The 19231-nt window shown below is 37.4% G+C and overlaps 1 protein-coding gene across 1 annotated transcript; it reads left to right on the top strand.

Annotated features, from left to right (window-relative positions):
• Window positions 1–207: 207 nt before the first annotated feature.
• Window positions 208–18173, top strand: LOC111341325 (glutamate receptor ionotropic, kainate 2-like). Its single transcript, XM_088755011.1, has 16 exons — window positions 208–368; window positions 1398–1444; window positions 4542–4637; window positions 5003–5134; window positions 5221–5445; window positions 7994–8199; window positions 8309–8356; window positions 8611–8730; window positions 9336–9467; window positions 9644–9748; window positions 10551–10670; window positions 11083–11277; window positions 11586–11946; window positions 12209–12571; window positions 13017–13187; window positions 13965–18173. The coding sequence occupies exons 3-16, from the start codon at window positions 4550–4552 to the stop codon at window positions 14120–14122; spliced, it is 2424 nt and encodes an 807-aa protein (XP_088611137.1). The 5' UTR covers window positions 208–368; window positions 1398–1444; window positions 4542–4549; the 3' UTR covers window positions 14123–18173.
• Window positions 18174–19231: the final 1058 nt, after the last annotated feature.

The following is a 19231-nucleotide window of genomic DNA, read 5'->3' as shown; positions in this document are numbered from 1 at the left end:
TAATCAATTTGGTACTTCCTGTGTTCTTGAGTCCTCCATTGTAGTTTCGTAATAGATGGATTATTTAATTGTGGATTTTTCTTAAAACAGGTAAAATCAATTTTTAAGCTTTATGCGTCCTACAGACTGCTAAATAATTCAGGCCATTGTCTGAAAACCAACATAGGAAGTTTACTGAGCCTGAATCAAGTTTCGTGACAGATTAGACTGACCACAATTCCCTCAAAGAGTTTGTTCGTCTAGTGTCATCTGAGGTGTTGAGCTTTGCTTAACAGATCAGTTTCTTAAGCAGTCACATGTTCCGGTGACTTTATCTTTAAAATAAGTGAATAACTTGCAATTGTAACCTCTCGTTCTGTTGACTAACGGTAAGTTTTCTCTTTCGTTTATTGCCATTGCTATTTAGGGAAGGATGAAAAGATCTGTAAGATAGATGAAAATGGCCTTGTAAAGTGAACGGTTTTGGGACTGTGGCATTAAATTGAACGAAATTTATGGATTGGCAAGCTACGAATTTCTGACTTATTGATTAGTGCAACTTTGGATTTTGGATCGCCTTAGTCGTGTCGTTGTGTTCTGCAGAGTAATATTTATAATCACTATCACCTTCGCAAAAAAATAAATAAATAAATAAAAAGGCTTACGCGTGATGTATTAGGACGCTATTACTAAAATTGAGTAGTTTGGAGTTTGAATATTAGCTGTAATGTCCACAGGAAGAGCAGGAAAATAACGCAGGAACACAACATGATATAAAACAAAAGTGCATGAGGAATTTGGATTTCAAGAAAGCAGAGTCCAGTCATTAAATGTAGATGTCATATTCATCCTACTCGCTGATTAATGAATTTGTAGTGAAATTAAAACACTGTTGGTGGTACATGAATTTCTGAGATAATGTGTCCCTTGCGTTGCAACGTTTTGGAGACTTTTTGATTAATCTGCAGTAACATCACAAGGTAATCTTCAATGAGACTCAATTTAACGATATTCAGGCGGGTGGAAATATGTTTGAACTAAAAGCGAAAGTCGTTGCAGGGAGAGGAAGTTTCTCTAATTTTAGAAGGACAGAAGAGTCTCATCTCGACGCGGGGGACACATCACCCTAAAAATGGAAATTAGTCACTGAACTAAAGGACCGACTGAGTTATCCTAGTCTGATTTTTTAGAATCTAGTCTAAAAACAATTATAGCCGGCTGAGTACTATTGATCTTTACAGGCGTTTTAAGCGTATTTTCTACTGTAATAAATAAGTTTGGAGTCGTTGCTTTTAATTGGATTCAAGAAAAATAATTTTTTCCCTTGATTGATTTCATAGCAAGCGTTAACTTTACTCTTGCTCTCATTGTTAAAAAAGTGGTAAATGCCTCTAAGAAATTTTATATTCACTTTTCAGATTAGTTTCTACCTGAGGTACTTTCAGCAGCACAAGAAGTTGTTAAGGTAAAGAGGAATCTCGTGTATTTCGCAAGTCACGTTATTATTCCAATTTTTAGTGCTTTTTAATAAATGAGATCATGCTATCATTTCAAGCCGTGGAGGGAAATTAAGCACTAAATTAGAACTCGCCAATAGCGAATGAAAAGAAACATTGTGACGTCGAGAAAGTTAAGATAATTTAACTGAAATTTCCATTCAATCCAGCAGTTTTTACAGCTTTTTCACCATTAAAAAAAATTAGAGCTGGCCTAACAGCGACGAAAGAAATATAAAATTAAGTCAAAGCCATAAAATAGAGATCAAATAAATTTAAGTCTTGACAGGAATTTCAAATTTTAGATAAAGTAATCCTATCAGGCATTACGTGACGTTTAATTTTGTCTCAACCGATAAATTTGTCACCGGCCTGTCAGGAGGTGTGGGAAAACTCATCAAGGATGAATTTCAAAGTCCCATGTGTAATGCAAATGTATAGTAATTATATTTTGTTATGCCATGTTAATTAAATGCTTATTGATTCATCTCTTCATCTCCCTTTAATATATATATATATATATATATATATATATATATATATATAACTAACTGCAGACAGTACTTTTTTTTTTTTTTTTTTAAATCAACTTTTTTTATACAATGATTAGTGTTATATACAGAACAAAACTCAATTAAAGCTCACTTCAAAGTCGGTGGTAGTAGATCCCACGTATTGCAGGCGACACTCCTTATAGGAAGCCAAGTAAATCACATTTTTAGAGTCACAGGAAAGTCTAGAGTGAATGGTGTAATTTTTGCCGGCTCTGAAAGCTGAGAAATGATTTAGATTCAACGAAGAAATTCTGACAGAGGTCGTATCTTTTCCCATCGCATTTAAAGCAGCCATTGTTATGAGGAATGGTTTGTCTCTCGCTGGAAGTTTTAAAACGAGATGGTGCAAACAATTCTTTGAGATTTTTCGATCGAAGAAAAGATGGTATGATAGAACTTCGAGAAAAAAGTTCTTTCAATTTGGGGTTAGATTGCAGAATAAACAAATGCTTTCTGATTATATTGCCTACGTCGGGCAAGTTAGGATCAAATGCAATAACAAATGGAAATAGTTTCTTCACTTCTTTTCCACGAGTCCTAAGTAAATTATTTCTACGGATGGCGGAGGCTTTGGCGAATTGCTTAGAAACTAATTTAGAAGGGTAATCCTGGTTAACAAGGTCATTTTTGTACTCAGCTGTTTTCTCGGCAAAAAATACTTCTTCAGAGCAATTTCTTTTCAATCTTGTGGCTACTCCAAAAGGAATAGCCTTGAAAACATGCTTAGCATGGCAGCTGGAAGGCGGAAGATAAAAATGGCTATCTGTGGTTTGGAATAGACGTCTGTCCTGATAGATCCATCGATAAGATGTAAAGTGAGATCAAGTACGTAGAGCTCACGCTCAGAAAAAACTAGCTCAAACTTAATAGTAGGATTCAGAAAATTAATGTAATCAGTAAACTGATGTAGGGCAGGAAGGTCCTGCTGCCAGCGATCAAATACATCATCTCGATATCGCCACCTTAAGGACGGCTTTATCGGACCAGAAAACTTAGCTTTGTGATCAATTTCGCCCATGGCTAAATCGGCATAGCTACAAGCATTCTTCGGACCCATAGCTGTGCCATGGACATGAAGAAAGAAATTCTCTTTAAAAATAGAATGGTTGCATTCCAAACAAAGTTTTACGGCTTCTAAAATACAAGTCGTGGATGGAAATTTGTTTTCTCTAGTATCCAAAGCCTTCCTTACTGCAGTGAGGCCGAGTTTGTTATCGATGTTAGGGAACATTGAAACCACGTCCAACGAGACCAGTAAGGTGCCAGTTGGAAATGGACCGCTTGTGTTAAGATGTTCTATTTTGTTAAAGTGCACCTACACCCAAACATTTTTTTCGCTAACGAAGTAAGCTTATTACTTTGAGTATTTCTGCGCAAAAATTTTTTTATTTGTTCAAATCTTCAATTTTCTATGCCCAGTCAAAATACGGAAAATCGGCCGCCATCTTGCCCCACGACCGAGTTTAAAGAGGAATGGCTCTAGTGGGTAATGTGACGTCAAATCGAGAACACGAAAGTCTGCATTTCACACATTTTCACTTGTTTGGGGAGGTTGTAGTCGATAATTGTCCGAAAATATACCGACTAAGTGTGTTGTAGAAGGATGTAGCAACGTGCGAAATTTGCAAGAGGGTATCGTGCCTCATACATTCTTCATACAACACACCTAGTCGGCATATTTCGGACAATATCGACGATAATCTTCCCAAACAAGTGAAAATGTGTGAGATGCAGACTTTCGTGTTCTCGATTTGACGTCACATTACCCGCTAGAGCCATTCTTCTTTAAACTCGGTCGTGGGGCAAGATGGCGGCCGATTTTCCGTATTTTGACTGGGCATAGAAAATTAAAGATTTGAGCAAATTAAAAAATTTTTGCACAGAAATACTCCAAAAATAAGCTTATTTCGTTAAGCGAAAAAAAAAATTTGGGTTTAGGTGCACTTTAAGCAGGTCGGTAGTGTCTTTAATAAACGATGGTAATTTTGGAGCAAGTGGTTGAAAATAAAATTCAGTAAAGGCCGATAAGTTTTCAATTGCCGTGCCACAACAAGATGTAATAAGTCTAAGCGGGTTACCCGCTTAGTGTGTTTTGATGTTTCCAAATGCAACTCCTGGTCTCCCTTCTTTATTTAAAACCCATTTGGCTACTTCGGGAGAAATCTCACCTTTTCCGAGCCTTTTGGAGCACCAACTCTCTACTAATGCCAAATGTTTAGAGGTTGGGTCTGATTATAAAGGTTCATAATGCAACTGATTGTTAAGCTGACCAAACATTTTTTCCTCGTACTCCCTTTCATCAATTAAAACAAATCGGGATCCTTTGTCCTGTATACGAATTACTACATTGGAATTTTTAAGTTCTTTAAGCGCAGCCCGTTATTTTTTAGAAAGGTTATCTCTAGCTTGCCTAATGTTCTCAGGATTGATAAGATCACGCCGTACATTAGCTAAAAATAGTTCAATATATATGTATATATATATATATAAATATATAATTTTTCTTATCAAGGTAGCAGTATGGGAAAACCAACTCTTTTCTTTGAGCTCGCACTTATCATGTTCCTCCTAAAAAGAATCAATGCGACAGATAGAGTTTTAACTTGTGGTAAGTTCTATGCGATCAATGAAATTGTTGACTGTTTATGATCTCTTGATGCGGCCTATAGTGAGAGAATAATTAAGTTTTTGAGCAAAAACCCCTCCACAAATACAGTGAGAACCACCACATATTGGAGTGTTCCTTTAAATTAAGCTCAAAAATTAACATGCCTATCGTGGGAATGCAGATAATGATGAACGATTTTTTCATTTTTATTGTAATGAGAGGATCAGAGGTAATCAGCCTGTGTGTCACGTTTTACTGAACTGCGATTGTCGATTTAGCTTTTCTGACCGTGAATATAACATTTGCAATGCAACTGCACCGCTGCTTGATTAACCTTTTCTGCTCTTTTACCTACTTCCATACAGGATTCATCAATGGTCTTACAGCTGAGTTTGACGCGGTAAACTCAGTCTTGAATCATGTCTCTTGCTCGGGAAATATTTCGGTGGTATTGAAAGAATTCAACATTTCTGAAGTAATGAACCTATTTAGTAAAGGTAAGAAGACTATGTCTCTTGAAATATCAATTCATTCGACAGTTACTCTGTTGCTCAAGAATTATCTTTTCAAACATTTATTTTAGCTTCAAACGTCATTTTGCTTATCGAGGGAAGTTCAGCGACAACTCCCGCTTGTGCACTCTCGACAATGACAGGCATTCCTCTCATCCGTCTCCATGGTAACAAAAGACGTTTAGACCAATGTGACAAAGCAATCGTCATGTCAGCAGGATATAAAGACTATGCCCATGCCACAATTGATATACTGAACACCTTCGCATGGAAAAATATTGCGGTGATTTATGAAGGTAATTTGGAGGGTCTCAATAGAATTAACCGATAGCCGTAAAACGGTCAAAAAATTTAGCTGTAAGGCGTAAAAATTTTAAATGTTTTTAACCGTTAGTCGCAAAAAAGTTAACCTTAAAATAAAATTTCTGGCGAAAACAATTGAAAGATAGTAACCGTTAGCCGTAAATTGGCCAAACTTTTGACCATTAGCCGCGTAAGCCATCATCTATTGAGACTCTAAATTAAAGGTTAGTTTAATGGCTCCTAATTGTTTTACCTTGTGGTTTCAACATTCCTTTCCTTTGCTTTGTAAATTAAAGAAAAGTGGCAGAAATACCCGCCCTCCCTCAACCTACCTTAAAGAAAATGCTTTGAAATTAATTCACTCTTCTCATGCGTCCGCCATGTTTGATTTAAAGCGAGGCTAACCGCGCAAGCATTGAAAATGGCTGCCACGCACTGTTGTGTGCCGTTGTGTACGGATGATTCAAGATACAACAAAGAGGTATCCTTCCATGCCTTTCCAAAAGAGACCAAAAGGAGAGCAGAGTGGACTGTAAGAATACGAAGGGATCCAGGACCGAATTTTGAAGTTAGTTCTAACTGTCTGGCATCTCGTTCGGATAGTCTGATTTTGTTTTAGAGCTTGATTTAAGCTTCAGATAAAGCTAAAGCATATTCTTCTTATAATTCTATTTATGTCTTGGATGGTACTTCTGGGACAGCATCACATTTAAGGAGGCTGTAATGGGCTGCCTGGTACATCAGTGCCACCTTATGGTTACATATTTCCTGGCCAGCCTTACATGAGCAGGAATGATCCACCACTTCCTTACTGTTAAACGAAATCTTTGAAAGAATCTGAAACAGAAGTTTTTTTAAGCTTATAATTATTATTTTGGAAATAAGGAAACAATTAACAAGAAAGCAGGAAATTAAGAAAAAATTATTTACCATAGAATCAAAGAATCAACCTTCAAGACAAGGAACTTCAACTTTCTGTTAATGGGACACTCATCAATAACATCTCTACCTATAAGTACTTAGGTGTTCACCTTGACTCATCACTAAACCTTGCATCACATTTTGACCGAATCTATAAAAAAGCTGCAACCAGAATTAATCTCTTGCGATCAATTCGTCCTTTGATCGACCAAAAGTGTGCAGAATCGATCTATAACACTATGATCGCACCTATTTTTACCTATTGCGGAACACTTGGTCTTAGCTTTCCGGATTACCGAAAGGAAATGATAAAGAACATCGAACGACGAGGCTTTAAAGTTATTGGCAATAGTTCTTTTAATCCCCCATCCGTGAACAATTTGATCAAGCGTAAAAGCTGTTTGTTTGTTTTCGACTGTCTCCTGAATAATGTTTGCACACCCTTTAAGAACTACTTCGAAAGACTGGTTCATTCTAAGGCCACTAGGAATAACGGTACATCAGTGAAATTACCCAAAGTACGTTTAGAATTTGGTAAAAAGAGCTTCTATTACCAAGGAGCAAAGACTTTCACCAACCTGCCTGCTGAACTAAGGTCGTTAGATTCGAGACTGAAATTTAAGAACAAATTGCGAGATTATTTTAGTTAAAAAAAATTCGATCTAAACGTGGTTATAGGTATCCTTTTTCAGAGCATTTTATTTTATTGTATGCTTTTCTAGACCTTAAGATCAATGATTATATCTTGTTAAGTTTTATTTTATTTATTTATTTATTATTTTGACAGGACCCCAAGGACAACAGTGTTACACACTGATGGGTTTTCAATCCTGTATAAAAATTCGTTATTATTATTATTATTATTATAATTTATCAATTTGTAATGAATAGCGTACATTCTTGTTCATACAGAAATAAGAAAGAAAGGGAATAATTGAAGGCTATTTGAATTATTTGAAAGAACTTTCACAGTATTCAGTAAAATGTCAACTGCCTCATGCACTTAGGTTACTTAAATTTAGCATTCAGCGAAAAAACAACCATTCAACTAACCTGTAAGTAGTGTGGCTCCTCATTTTTCCTTAACGACTTAAAACATCTTGCTTTGATAAACACAGTGTCATCTTCTCCTCTTTTACCAACTTAAAGAACAATCATACCGGTAGGTAAGTACCTGCTTGGAAATACCCGGCTTTGCAAGCTTGCCCACAAAAGCAAACACTGCAGAAATGAACGATTTACCTTCAAAATCTTTGATAAATCCTTCGCAGAAAAACTTATAGCCTTTAACAATGCCACTCTGGGGTGCTTTGTTGAGCTTAACAAAAGTATCGACGTCTTTCATCGTCATTTCAGGGTTATCTTTCAGTAATCTGGTCCATCCGATCGGCAAAACACTTCTGGCATTGGCAGCCATTTTCAATGTTTGCTCGTTAGCCTCGCTTTCAATCAAATATGGCGGACGCATGAGAAGAGAGAATTGCGATAACAATTCAATTGTTTCACTTTTACCCTTGTGAACTGTTCGATTGAAAACTCACCTTTGAATATGACATGTCCTACAGCCTGTTAGGTATGATATTTAAATGACTTTTAGCTTCTCTGTATGCTTCTGTTTAGAAAGTCGAGTCCACGAGGCTGGCTATTTTCACGCCTTATCCCAGAAATCACAACTGACCGTTGATTTAGTTCAGTTTTCTAACCACGGAAAATTTGAGAATCTAGTAGAACCAGCCATCAGAGCGATGGAACAAGTACAGATTTTTGATGCTGATGTTGTTGTTCTTTACATGGAAAACAATAACATTGAGCTGATGTTACAGCAGGTAATAATCAAATATATATGTTATAAATTAGCCTTCTTGATGTATTTTGTTTTACCAGTGCCATTTTAAAGTAATTTAACACGGAATCTGTCGTTCTTTTTCACGGCAGAAGCCTTGTCGACACAAAAAGAAATATATTTGGATTATTCAAGGACTGGTATGATATTCAAACTTGTTTAAGAAACATTTGAAATTATGCAAAGTATACCTTACAAATGCTGGTGTACTGTCAGCGGAAGCCAGCAGTAACAATGGGGGTAACCGCTTTCAACCCAGAGACTAGGTAGTCGTATTTTCACCATTTTAGTCTCATATCACTATTAACTTTACAACGTTCCGATAAACGTTTATTGTGTTCAAATCAGCTTACGTCAGTTAACTGCTTTTGTGCTTTATTCTTACCCGCTACAGACTCCCTTAAATTTCACCTGGTATCAAAATATTGTGGTGACTTTAAAGCTACTTCAGACCTCAGCCGCTGATGAACTAAAACATGGAGTTGGGTATGGCTACAACAATTTCATCAACAAGGCAAGTCTACTACATTTCCGGCAGCAGTTTTTCTACTTCGCTATTGCTCCACCAAACGTTCCTCCTTTCAGAAACAGTACTGTGCAAAAGTAATGCAAACGTTTATCGTCGAATATCGTGCTTTTTTCTTCCGAGATATATTATATTCCGAGATATATTCCCTATATTAATGAAGTGATGAAGTATTCAATTGAAAATAAGTGTAAAGTCGTTATACTGAAACGCCTGTAATACTGTAGGTTTCCATTTTGCCTGCATAGTGTTGTGTTCACTGTAGGTGTTTTAAAGCCCTAGAATTTGGCATTATACTTGATTGTTGTCGGATCATCATGTAAGACACATGTATGCACAAACTCCAAAAGATACATAGAAAAAGTTACAAATACAACGTGGAAACATAGGTAAGTTAATCTTTAAAATGTGGGAGAACATGTTTATCGGCAGGAAAAGTTGCATGTACGTTAGATATACTTATGATAAAAAAATATTAATTGCCTTCACTGAAAGGAGTGAGGAGTTTCCTCCGCTATTTTTTTTTTTTTTTTTTTTTTTGACACAAGGTTAAGAAACTGTATTGAAAACGTCGTCCTTTGCCATTTCAACAGGAACTGGTTGCTGTTAGTTACGACGCAATCCAGATTATCCAAAAAGCGGGAAACTCAGAGCCTTGCTTGTCTATTAATGGGTCCGTATCTGGCCCTGAAGATAAGAACGCAATGTTAACATGCATAAGAAAGGTGAAAATAATTTCCACTTTGAATACCTCTGTTTCGTTTTTTCTCCTTTCGTTTGTATATTTTTGTTTTGTTTTGTTGTGTTTTTGTTTTTTTCCCTTTTTATTCAATTTGAAATAATTTCAAAAATGAGTGTGTTCAAGTTAGATTTATTGAATCCTATTTGTAAAATTTAACAGGTCATTCTTCATGGTGTGACAGGACTTCTTCAATTTAATGAGAATGGTGAAAGGGTGGGAGTTCAACTGGAAATCTTAAATCTGCGTAACAATTCCCTCAAGAAGGTAGGTATCAGGCTACCGATTCGTTTTCTAACATATATATATATATATATATATATATATACCTGCAGACAGTGCACACTGTTTCGACCTATGTGGGTCTCATCAGTGCAGTGCAGACACTGGGCCAAGCTCTGGAATAAACCATTGCCTGGGCGCTACACTTGTGGGACCAAGTGCAGACACGTTGCCATGCGCGAGTGCTCAAATCACAACTAAGGTGATGAGCTTCGCCCGAAGGCTAAGTGCATGGCAACCCCAGTGTAGAGTGCTCAATCGCAAGGTAGCCAAAAGGCAAAGCCAATATATATACACATATATATGAACTTATTTACAAAAGTAAAGAACCACTAATCAAGTCTCATGAACCAAAGGTTCTCGAAAAGCGAAACTGTATGTTTTAGTGCCCCCTTGATGGGGCAGATAGATAGATAGATAGATAGATAGATAGTTTATTCATAACCGATTTGCAACCAAAAGTTGAATTATACGATTATTTACAAGTTTCAAACATTGATAATTACGTTAGACTAAATGTATTAAAACAGCAATAAGAACACTAAATATATGTTCTAAAGCAAAAAACCCCTTGTATAAAACTGTTCAAGCCTAAAGGGCATTGAAGGTAATAAAACTATTACGAAACCTGTTCGTCTTGGGTATTTCTTTATACTGAGTCGCTGCCCAAAGGATTTGTCTAATAACTACCAGATTTATCCAGTCTTTCATGGAAAAATAGATACTATTTTGGGACTTAACCTCTTTCGCGTCATACCTGAGCTTTGTATCCATATTTCGTTTTTAGATAGGTACGTGGAATTCCACCAAAGGTGCAGTGATGACTGGAAATATCCAAAGTAACATGGATAATCCGCTCTCAAAAACTACTCTGGAGGGAAGAAAGCTCCGAGTTGTCGTTGTACTGGTAATGAGCCTCAAGTGAGATGTCTTATAACATGTTCGATATAATTTTCTGAACGCGGATAGAGTCTAGGCTTAACTAGGAGATGGAAGAAAAGGGCCTTTTGTGGTCGAAAATCCACCGTAAGGTGATGCGGATTCACTTTCAAGTGCGCCATTTGATTTCCAAGCGTGGTTAAAGATGGGAAAGCACAGAATAACAGGAAATGAACCCAGTAAAGCAAATTAAAGTAAATAAATCAAGCTGAATTCCTGATCGACTTGATCTGTAGCGTAGCTTTTGCAATAATCTACTTTAGAAAATCTCCTTTGATCATTTCTGAAAAAAATATCTGGCTACATGCATATGGCAGAATTCGAAATACCAACTTTGAATTGAGTAATTAATGATTAATCTGCTATTATTATACCACCAGGACGCTCCATTCGCAATAAAAAGGAGAAAAGAAGATGGCGGATTTTTCTACGAAGGGTACTGTATTGATCTTCTAAATGAGCTTGCAAGAAAACTGAAATTTACCTACGAGGTTTACATTTCTCCTGACGGGAAGTATGGAGCTGAAAACGAGAACGGAACTTGGAACGGAGTTATTAATGAGATTTTGAATGAGGTACGATATGGAATTTCAGAGCGTTTTTTTTGGTTGATGGTTCAAATTATTAGAAAGCAAGTTCATTCGATAAAAATTTAGAATTACTGTGGTGTAACAGTGCCATCACTGATACATTGCCACTGTACAGTAAATAACGTTCTTGCAAGAAGAACCGATTAACATACTCAGTTTGTGAGATCGCAAATCTGTTGTGCAGAGAATGCAAGGAAGCTAAGATGCTCTTCCGAAAGAAGGTCTGCGTGAGTAACAAGGTTAAGATTAATCTTCTAAGAATTTCATTGTTATTATTATTAATATTTCCAAAGCGAACGGATATGGCGATTTCCGCACTAACTATAACTGAAAGGCGAGAGAAAGTCGTGGATTTCAGCTTCCCCTTTATGCACTTCACCACGGATATATTATTGAGGAAGCCATCTTTCGGAGAAAAAATTGACCTTTCCCAGTTTATGGCCCCGTTTGATAATCAAGTCTGGTTCGCTACCTTGGCCACCTTGGTAATCATCTCCATTGCTGTGTTTGTATTAAACTTCTACAGTCCTTATGGATATAAAGATGAGAATGGCCGAGGCACATCAAAAGAGTTCAGCTTCTTCAACAGTATGTGGTTTGCTTTAGCTTGTATGCTGCAACAGGGGGGAGATAATACACCAAAGAGCCTATCAGGTTAAGTATATATACGTATACTAGTAAAGATATCCAGTAAAGGAGATGATTCTGCAGAATTCTCGTCATAATAAACGTGGATTACATGTTTTGAACAACAATTTTTCATAAGTCATTCGTACGTTTCCGTGTAATGTGCGGTTCTATGACTGTGGTTAGGGCGGGGCAGTTTGGTTTGAATTTCATTGCACCAGCCATTAGACAGACAGTATTCCTTAAACCCAAAAACTAAGCTTGATATTTTACTCTCAATTATCCTCAGGTCGGATACTCGTTGGTTGTTATTGGTTCTGCATATTAATCTGGGTCTCGACGTACACTGCCAACCTGGCAGCTTTTTTCACTGTAAAAAACGCCGAGCATCCAATAAACAACATTGAAGACCTTGTGAAATCGTCTTATTCGGTAGCAGTGCTTGATTCATCTAGCAACTCTGAGTACTTAAAGCTCAGTGGCTATGAAACACACAAAAAGATCTGGCGAAAAATAGAATCAGAAGGTACTCTTGTTGAAAGCGTAACACAGGGTATTCAGTGGGTGAGAGAAAAAGAGGATTTCGCGCTCATAACCGATGGGCCGTCACTCAAAGAAATTGCTGGCAAGCCACCGTGTGATTTAACAGTTGGTAAATATTACAACACTGAATTTTTATTATTTAAAATATTCATGCGCTCAAGGATGCATTTTGTCATACTATTGATTGAGTGGATAGTTGTTTTATTAAAAAAACGCCCCCAAGATATTAGACAAATCTTCTCGACTTTATTTTGTGAAAAGAAACCGGATTTAACAATGTACAGAAATTAGATTATGATATATTGGCTCATATACCATAATGGCTGAGCCAATAAAAACTCTTGAATTGCATTATCCAATGATCCAGTTTTTAATAATAAATCTTATATCAATGATCAATATACAAAAAGACGCCAGAGAATCTATAGACCAAGCAGTCTTCAGTGTACACCCATGGTTTACCTTTCTGACTGACCAAGCGGAATACCCCAGATTTGATAAATCCATTTGAGTATTTAATCAACAGTGTGACGTCAACTCCTTTTATTTTTTAGTACCAGGTTTAAGCACGTCTAAAGGACACGCACTGGCCTTTCAAGCCAACGATCCCCATGTGAATGAATTCAGTCTTGCTATTTTGCGTTTACAAGAAAACGATTTCCTCGCTAACTTGAAACGGAAATGGTGGGGAAACAGAAACGACTGTCCAGTTAAAGAAGAAACATGTACGTTATTTACATTTGAAATGAAACACCTCTGCTCTTTGGTTGTCAAAGGGAGCCCATCGATGCAAATTATGTGTTAAGGTTGTTTTGGCTCCAAATACTAACTACGGATGAAATTAATAATACTAATAAAACGATAATAATAGTTGCAGCAATAAAAATATCAAATTATGGAAGTTAAGTGTGAAGGTGTAGTCTGATCGTCCGGGTGTAGTCCTGAGAGGGACTGTTGTCGGTGGCAGTGACTGACGTTTCGACAACCTGTGCGGAAGCCATCATCAGAGTCAAGTGATGACGACTTCCGCACAGGTTGTCGAAACGTCAGTCACTACCACCGACAACAGTCCTTCTCAGGACTACACTCACCCGGACGATCAGACTACACCTTCACATGTTACCCCCGGTTTCAAGCCATTTACTGCATTATGGAAGTTAAGGTTTTGAACAAGTTCTGTGTATTGAACATCAAAGCGATCTTCGTTGCGATGATTTGTATTTGAAGTCATTATCACGAAAATATAACACGATATTGAAATTACAAATTTCAAGATACTTGTCTTGCGAAATTCAGTACTTTATTATACTTTAATAACCATATCGAGAAATCAAGCCTTTAACTTTTTTCAAAGTCAGTTAAACGCGGAAAATGGTATCGAATAATGGCATGGAATCGGATTGAGGTCTATACGATGTATAGGGCCACCTGCGAATATCTGGAGTGCAGAAGTGAGGATAACTATTAATAAGCAAATCCTGTCTTATTTTTTCCATTTTCAGCGTTGTCTCGAAAGCAAATTGATCTTATGAGTCTGCTGGGTGTCTACGTGGTGTTGTGTGCTGGGATGGTAGCAGCTTTCCTGACCCTTATTGCTGAAATATTCTGGAAAAGAAGAGCTAAACAAGGTGTTATGAAGTCTGTAGATAGTTCAGTATGATTTAGTGATTCGTTTATATTTAGAATGTAGTCATTATAATTATGAATTCAAAGTCCGAAGTTATTTAGTTTAAGCTAAACTGATGAGTTCCTAAGTTTAACTTCCATAAGTGAACGCGCTTAGTTTGTCTACTGACCTTGGTTTCGACCCACACGAAACTTCTTGCTTTGGCTTACGCATTCAGAGGTAAATTCATTTTATTGGAACCACTAAGTGCGACGTTGTTAATTTGTGATATTGTTGTAAAATTGGTTGGTTTAGTGTTCTTACAACATATGTTTACTCTCCCAAGGTGAGTCAGCTAGCATGCCCATCTATGCTCAGCAAAAGAAAATAATTATATAAGCATGTACTTTAGAACTTACTGTAGAAGAAGAATGTAGACGGAGCTTAGAAGTGAGTAGATAGAGCGGCACAAGCTTGGCAGAATTCAGCAGCACAAGTCAGTAGGTAGCAGTATGAGTCCGTAAGAGCTCGACGAGATTTAACAGAGTTTAGAGTCAGACAACCAGGGTTACAACGAATACAAAAAGAACTTGATGTAAGGAGATAGAGAAAAAAGAGTGAAAGACAGTTTGAGAGTCCTCGGTGCCTTTCGCTGAGCGTGGTATGGTCCGTAGCTAGTTCCCCCGACTTTGCCCCACAATATACTTGGCGAACTACATCGCAGCAATGGTTTGTATTATGCTGTTATTGAAAACTTTATTCGCTATTTATCTAAATGATGCTAGAGTTTTCTCTAGTAACCAACATGAGGTTGTCTCGTATGATCATTTAAGTTTTGAAGAGTAGAAAAGCAGAAAGCACGAAAAATAATTTCTCCATTGCTTTCGCGAATGAAACCTATAAAAGGCAAATTGCACGTTTTCTTTTTTACACTTATGTACATAAAAACAAAAAACTAATAATCTTTACAGAGCTCATATTATACTTCACTGTAAGTTCTACAGGAAACGGCTCGGTTCCTTTAAAAACTAAAGCCGAAGTTCTGCGTAAGCAACTTCATCCTCTAAACGTTCTTTTAACTACGAATATTATAATAATGTTAACCATGTATTGAAGTTTATTTACCCGATTGCTGTTGCTTTTTTAATTTCAATTTAAGTTTTATCATATTTATTTGAGAAAGCAAGGAGCGGAACGTAAAGGAAGGAAAGTGGGACTCGACTATACACCAGGATAAATAGTTTTGGTCGATTCTGAGACGCTATTTTTCGAATCGAATTGTTCGTAAATTGAATTTCCTCCCTTTTGAGAAGCGTTCTCTACCTTCAATTGTTTTATTCGAATCTAAAGAAGTGGCATTTTAGCGTGCTATGAGGGAACATTCATTAGTCTTCGCCTGAAGGGGACGGGATTTTGAGGGGGAACACATAGTTTTCAGGGAAAACAGTGAATCAGCTGTCGTCGCCAACAGAGTATAAAGCGAAGAGTGCCAATTTAATGCTAATGAAGGAAGGACCATGATAATGTTACAGAGCCTTATGGGGATCAGGTAGATTTCTATCGTGGTACAACCAAAACCTTCCGAATAAATAATGACCGGTCCCCAGCAACACAAATCAAACTAAAAAATAATGGTTATTCCATCTCCATAACTCGAAGGTTAAATTCTTACTGTAAACATTAATTTTTTGGAATATTCTCCCTAGGCGCGTGAACTTCTTGACTTTGAAATATGATATAACTCTGTACTGCACTAGTTAATATACTACTTCCTGAAGGTATCTAAAAGATAGAAATGCTGCAGTACATTCTGTTGTTAGTGAAATAATTTACGCAGTGCTGCGGATTCCAAGACGTGCATTGAGAAACATATCTCAGAAGACATTTTCTGCGAGAGAGAAAGCAAGTATACTCTAAAAAAATTTTCCTCTGTGCCCGCGTACATGCAGAAGAAAAATACTGCCTTTTCAGTAACATGATCTCATCCGGCTTTGCTAAACCTCAAGAACATACAGAGGGGAAATGGCATCTTAAAAGTAACCCTTATTATTGCATCATAAAGGAAGGAAAAGTCATTGAGAAATATCCTAATAAGAGCTTAACTTTGAGGGCAGGTTTAAAAGCGCTGGCGAATGGCAGGGGTCGCACAAGCCTAGGGAAGGTGTGTTTTTTATTGGGGGTTGGGTCGGGGAGTTTTAGAATTTTTTGGCGACAAAAATCGTAGCCCTCCCACCTCCCAGAATGGATTAATGCATGACCCTTCACAAATAAATACACAAAAACATCTGACCCTTCCCCCACCTCCTCCAAGACAAAAGTAACCGGAAGTGAAAATAACTAACCGGAAGTGTTACTTACATAACTGCGTCTGCGCACAAAGCAATTAATTGGGTGGTGTGTGATTGCACTGTGAAAATTTGAAAATGGGCAAGGATGTACGAGGAATAAAAAGAGGGAAATGTGCTTGTGGTGAATCCGAGGATTTCATGAGGTCAGATGGAGCAACTTGTGGTTATTGTAGTTGTCTGCCGACTCGCCGTTCTAGAAGGATGCCCGCTACTCTGACTTTGTTGGTGGCGCATCGGGTCGGCGGGAACAAGTGAAAGTGCAAGTCTAGAGAAGTGGAAAGATGAAGACCCGGGGTGGTTCCCGAACCCAAAAGGTGTATATACTAAATTCTCAAATAGCACTCTGCCCAAAAAACTGTAATCCTTCCCCGGTTGCGAATAAAACAGGTTTGACCCTCCCCAATTTGTAAAAAAAATTTATTAAGGACCCTCCCCTCCAAAGCTCCGGCCCGCCACCCACCCCCCTCCCTTCCCCAATAAAAAACGTACCTTCCCTTATCAGCATCAACGGTCGATTGCCTTTTGCTTTCCGGTTTACTGGCGTGTCAACTTTAACAAGGTAGAGTTATTCATTTATCAAGTAAGAAAGTATGTAAGTAACTAAAATCCTTTATTTAAACACGATCAATGGTTAAAGCAAATACATGCTTGTGGGGGTCGTCTATTGCTTAACTAAGTTTAAAAATCTGAAATACTTTAAATAATAAGCACTAGAACTCGTGCACTGCATAAAATTCAGAGGTCTAAAATATAAAATCGCGCATCATCTTCTTAGGTATCGTCTGAACAGATAGGCTGTTAAAATTAAGTTCCCTAAATGATGGGTCCTGTTTCACTTTTCTGAGAAATTTTTTGAGATTACGAGAATCGAATGATACACGATCCTTGCAGTAGAGAGCGCTATTTATGCAATTACGAGAATCGTTTAACTAATCGGAAACGAAGTTCCACAGTGCAGCGCCTCGAAAACGTATCGAGTGTTTCATGAATTGAGTTGAAAATCTTGGAACGATAGCTTTCTTATGTCCTCTTTGGTTCTATCGACTGTCTTGACAAGATTTATTTTGTACATATCGTATACCCGCGAGTCCCAGTTGCTAACTTCCATAGCTGTTTTCGATGACGTTTCCCATGGCAAGTTATAAATCAGCCTTGCAGCTCTACAATGTAGTGCTTGTAGGGATTTTATATGGTCTAAGTTATTGCAATTTCCCCAGATGGTGATCCCGTATGACACAGAAGGAAGGATCACTTTAAAATATAAATCCAGGAGTGATTTTCTTGCTAGAGGAGAGCACTATTTCAGCAAATTTAGTTTGGTGACAAAGCTGTTCTTTAGATCTGTGAGATGCTGTGTTCAGTGTTTATATAAATACACGTAACTACGATGAATGGTACTAATGAATGTTTTTTCTTCTTACTGTTTATTCGAAAAATACCAATGTTTGTCGGTTCACGTTTATTTGACCATTTCGAATAAACGATTGTATGAAAGTGCAATTGATTGTGCGTCTCTATGCAAATTGCATTATTGTATGTCTCTAAAACGCCATCGATTGTCATACCATACAATTGATTTTCTATTGATGTTAATGATTAACTGTTGCTCGAGATTGAAAATATATTTGTTATCTTTGATCGTCCAAAGGTGCAATTGTTCATCCGGTTATGCTACTAAATGCTAATACATATGCAAATAGCGCTATTTAAAGTTCGTTCGCGTTAGTGAAGTTCATGGAAGAGCTAATGAATGGATATTTGCCGTATAGTTTCAACTGTTGACGTAAATAAATATATATTTTGCGTAAATGAACAACAAAAGGTGTATATTCTATGGCATTGCGAGTGTCCCTTATCTGAAAGCGGTTTTGAAAGTGCTGTATACCTGATAAATTGTGGTTTTTCGCCAGGGGGGGAATCATTTTTATCAAATTCCTAAATTCGGCTGCAAACCCCCAAAACCTCTGTAAAAACACATCAAAACCTCTCTGCAGACTCCAAATGAATACAGATCTCGTAGCCTTGCTCCTTAAGTGTAGTTGGATGAGCTTCCGTACGCCTGGGATGGGAGACTCTTAAATGAGGGACCTAGTTAATATTTATTAATGAAAAATTTTGATTTGCCAACCTTTTCAACATAATTCTTTTAACATGATTCTGGTTCCCAAACGCTGACTTTGCTTTTTCCGAAGGACAAAATTTGAAGCGAAAACGATTATTAGAGGAGTACCAGGATTGAAAGCTAATCAAAAGCTATCCGCAAAAGCTCTCCCTTTCTAATTAAAAGATATCAAAAGCCCTCCCTTTCTATAAAATTAATTGACAACAGAGAATTACCGCGGTATAATGATAGCACGGGTGTAAACTCGAAAGTTCAGTTCTGTGGCGTAGAGGCCAACCGACGGCGAACATTGTCCCCAAGGAAATGAAATGAACGTAACTCTTGTAAAGACGTCCGTAGTCTTTTCAATTTTATCCCAGACATTCCTCTCTGTTTCTTCTGCTAACATTAAAAGAGGGATAGACATCAATCCAACTAATAAATCAGCAACAGCCAAGCTAATGAGAAGAACATAAGTGCGTTTGCACCGCCTCTGTTTGGAGACTATCCAGATGATGGTAACGTAACCAGATGATCAGAAAAGCTGGTAAAACGAAGTATATACTCCAGATAACGTTCCACGGGGCAAGATCAGTGATACTTGACAATGCCTCTCTCATGGTCTGTAAAGGAATAAAGCGCTATAATTCTGATTCATGCTTGACTGTTAGCTGTTGCTATATTCGATATCACTGACTGCGTGAGATATTTTTA

Source organism: Stylophora pistillata, chromosome 3, assembly GCF_964205215.1.
Source record: "Stylophora pistillata chromosome 3, jaStyPist1.2, whole genome shotgun sequence".
Taxonomy (NCBI): domain Eukaryota; kingdom Metazoa; phylum Cnidaria; class Anthozoa; order Scleractinia; family Pocilloporidae; genus Stylophora; species Stylophora pistillata.
The sequence above is the reverse complement of the archived record's forward strand: the minus strand, read 5'-3'. Positions and strand labels throughout refer to the sequence as shown.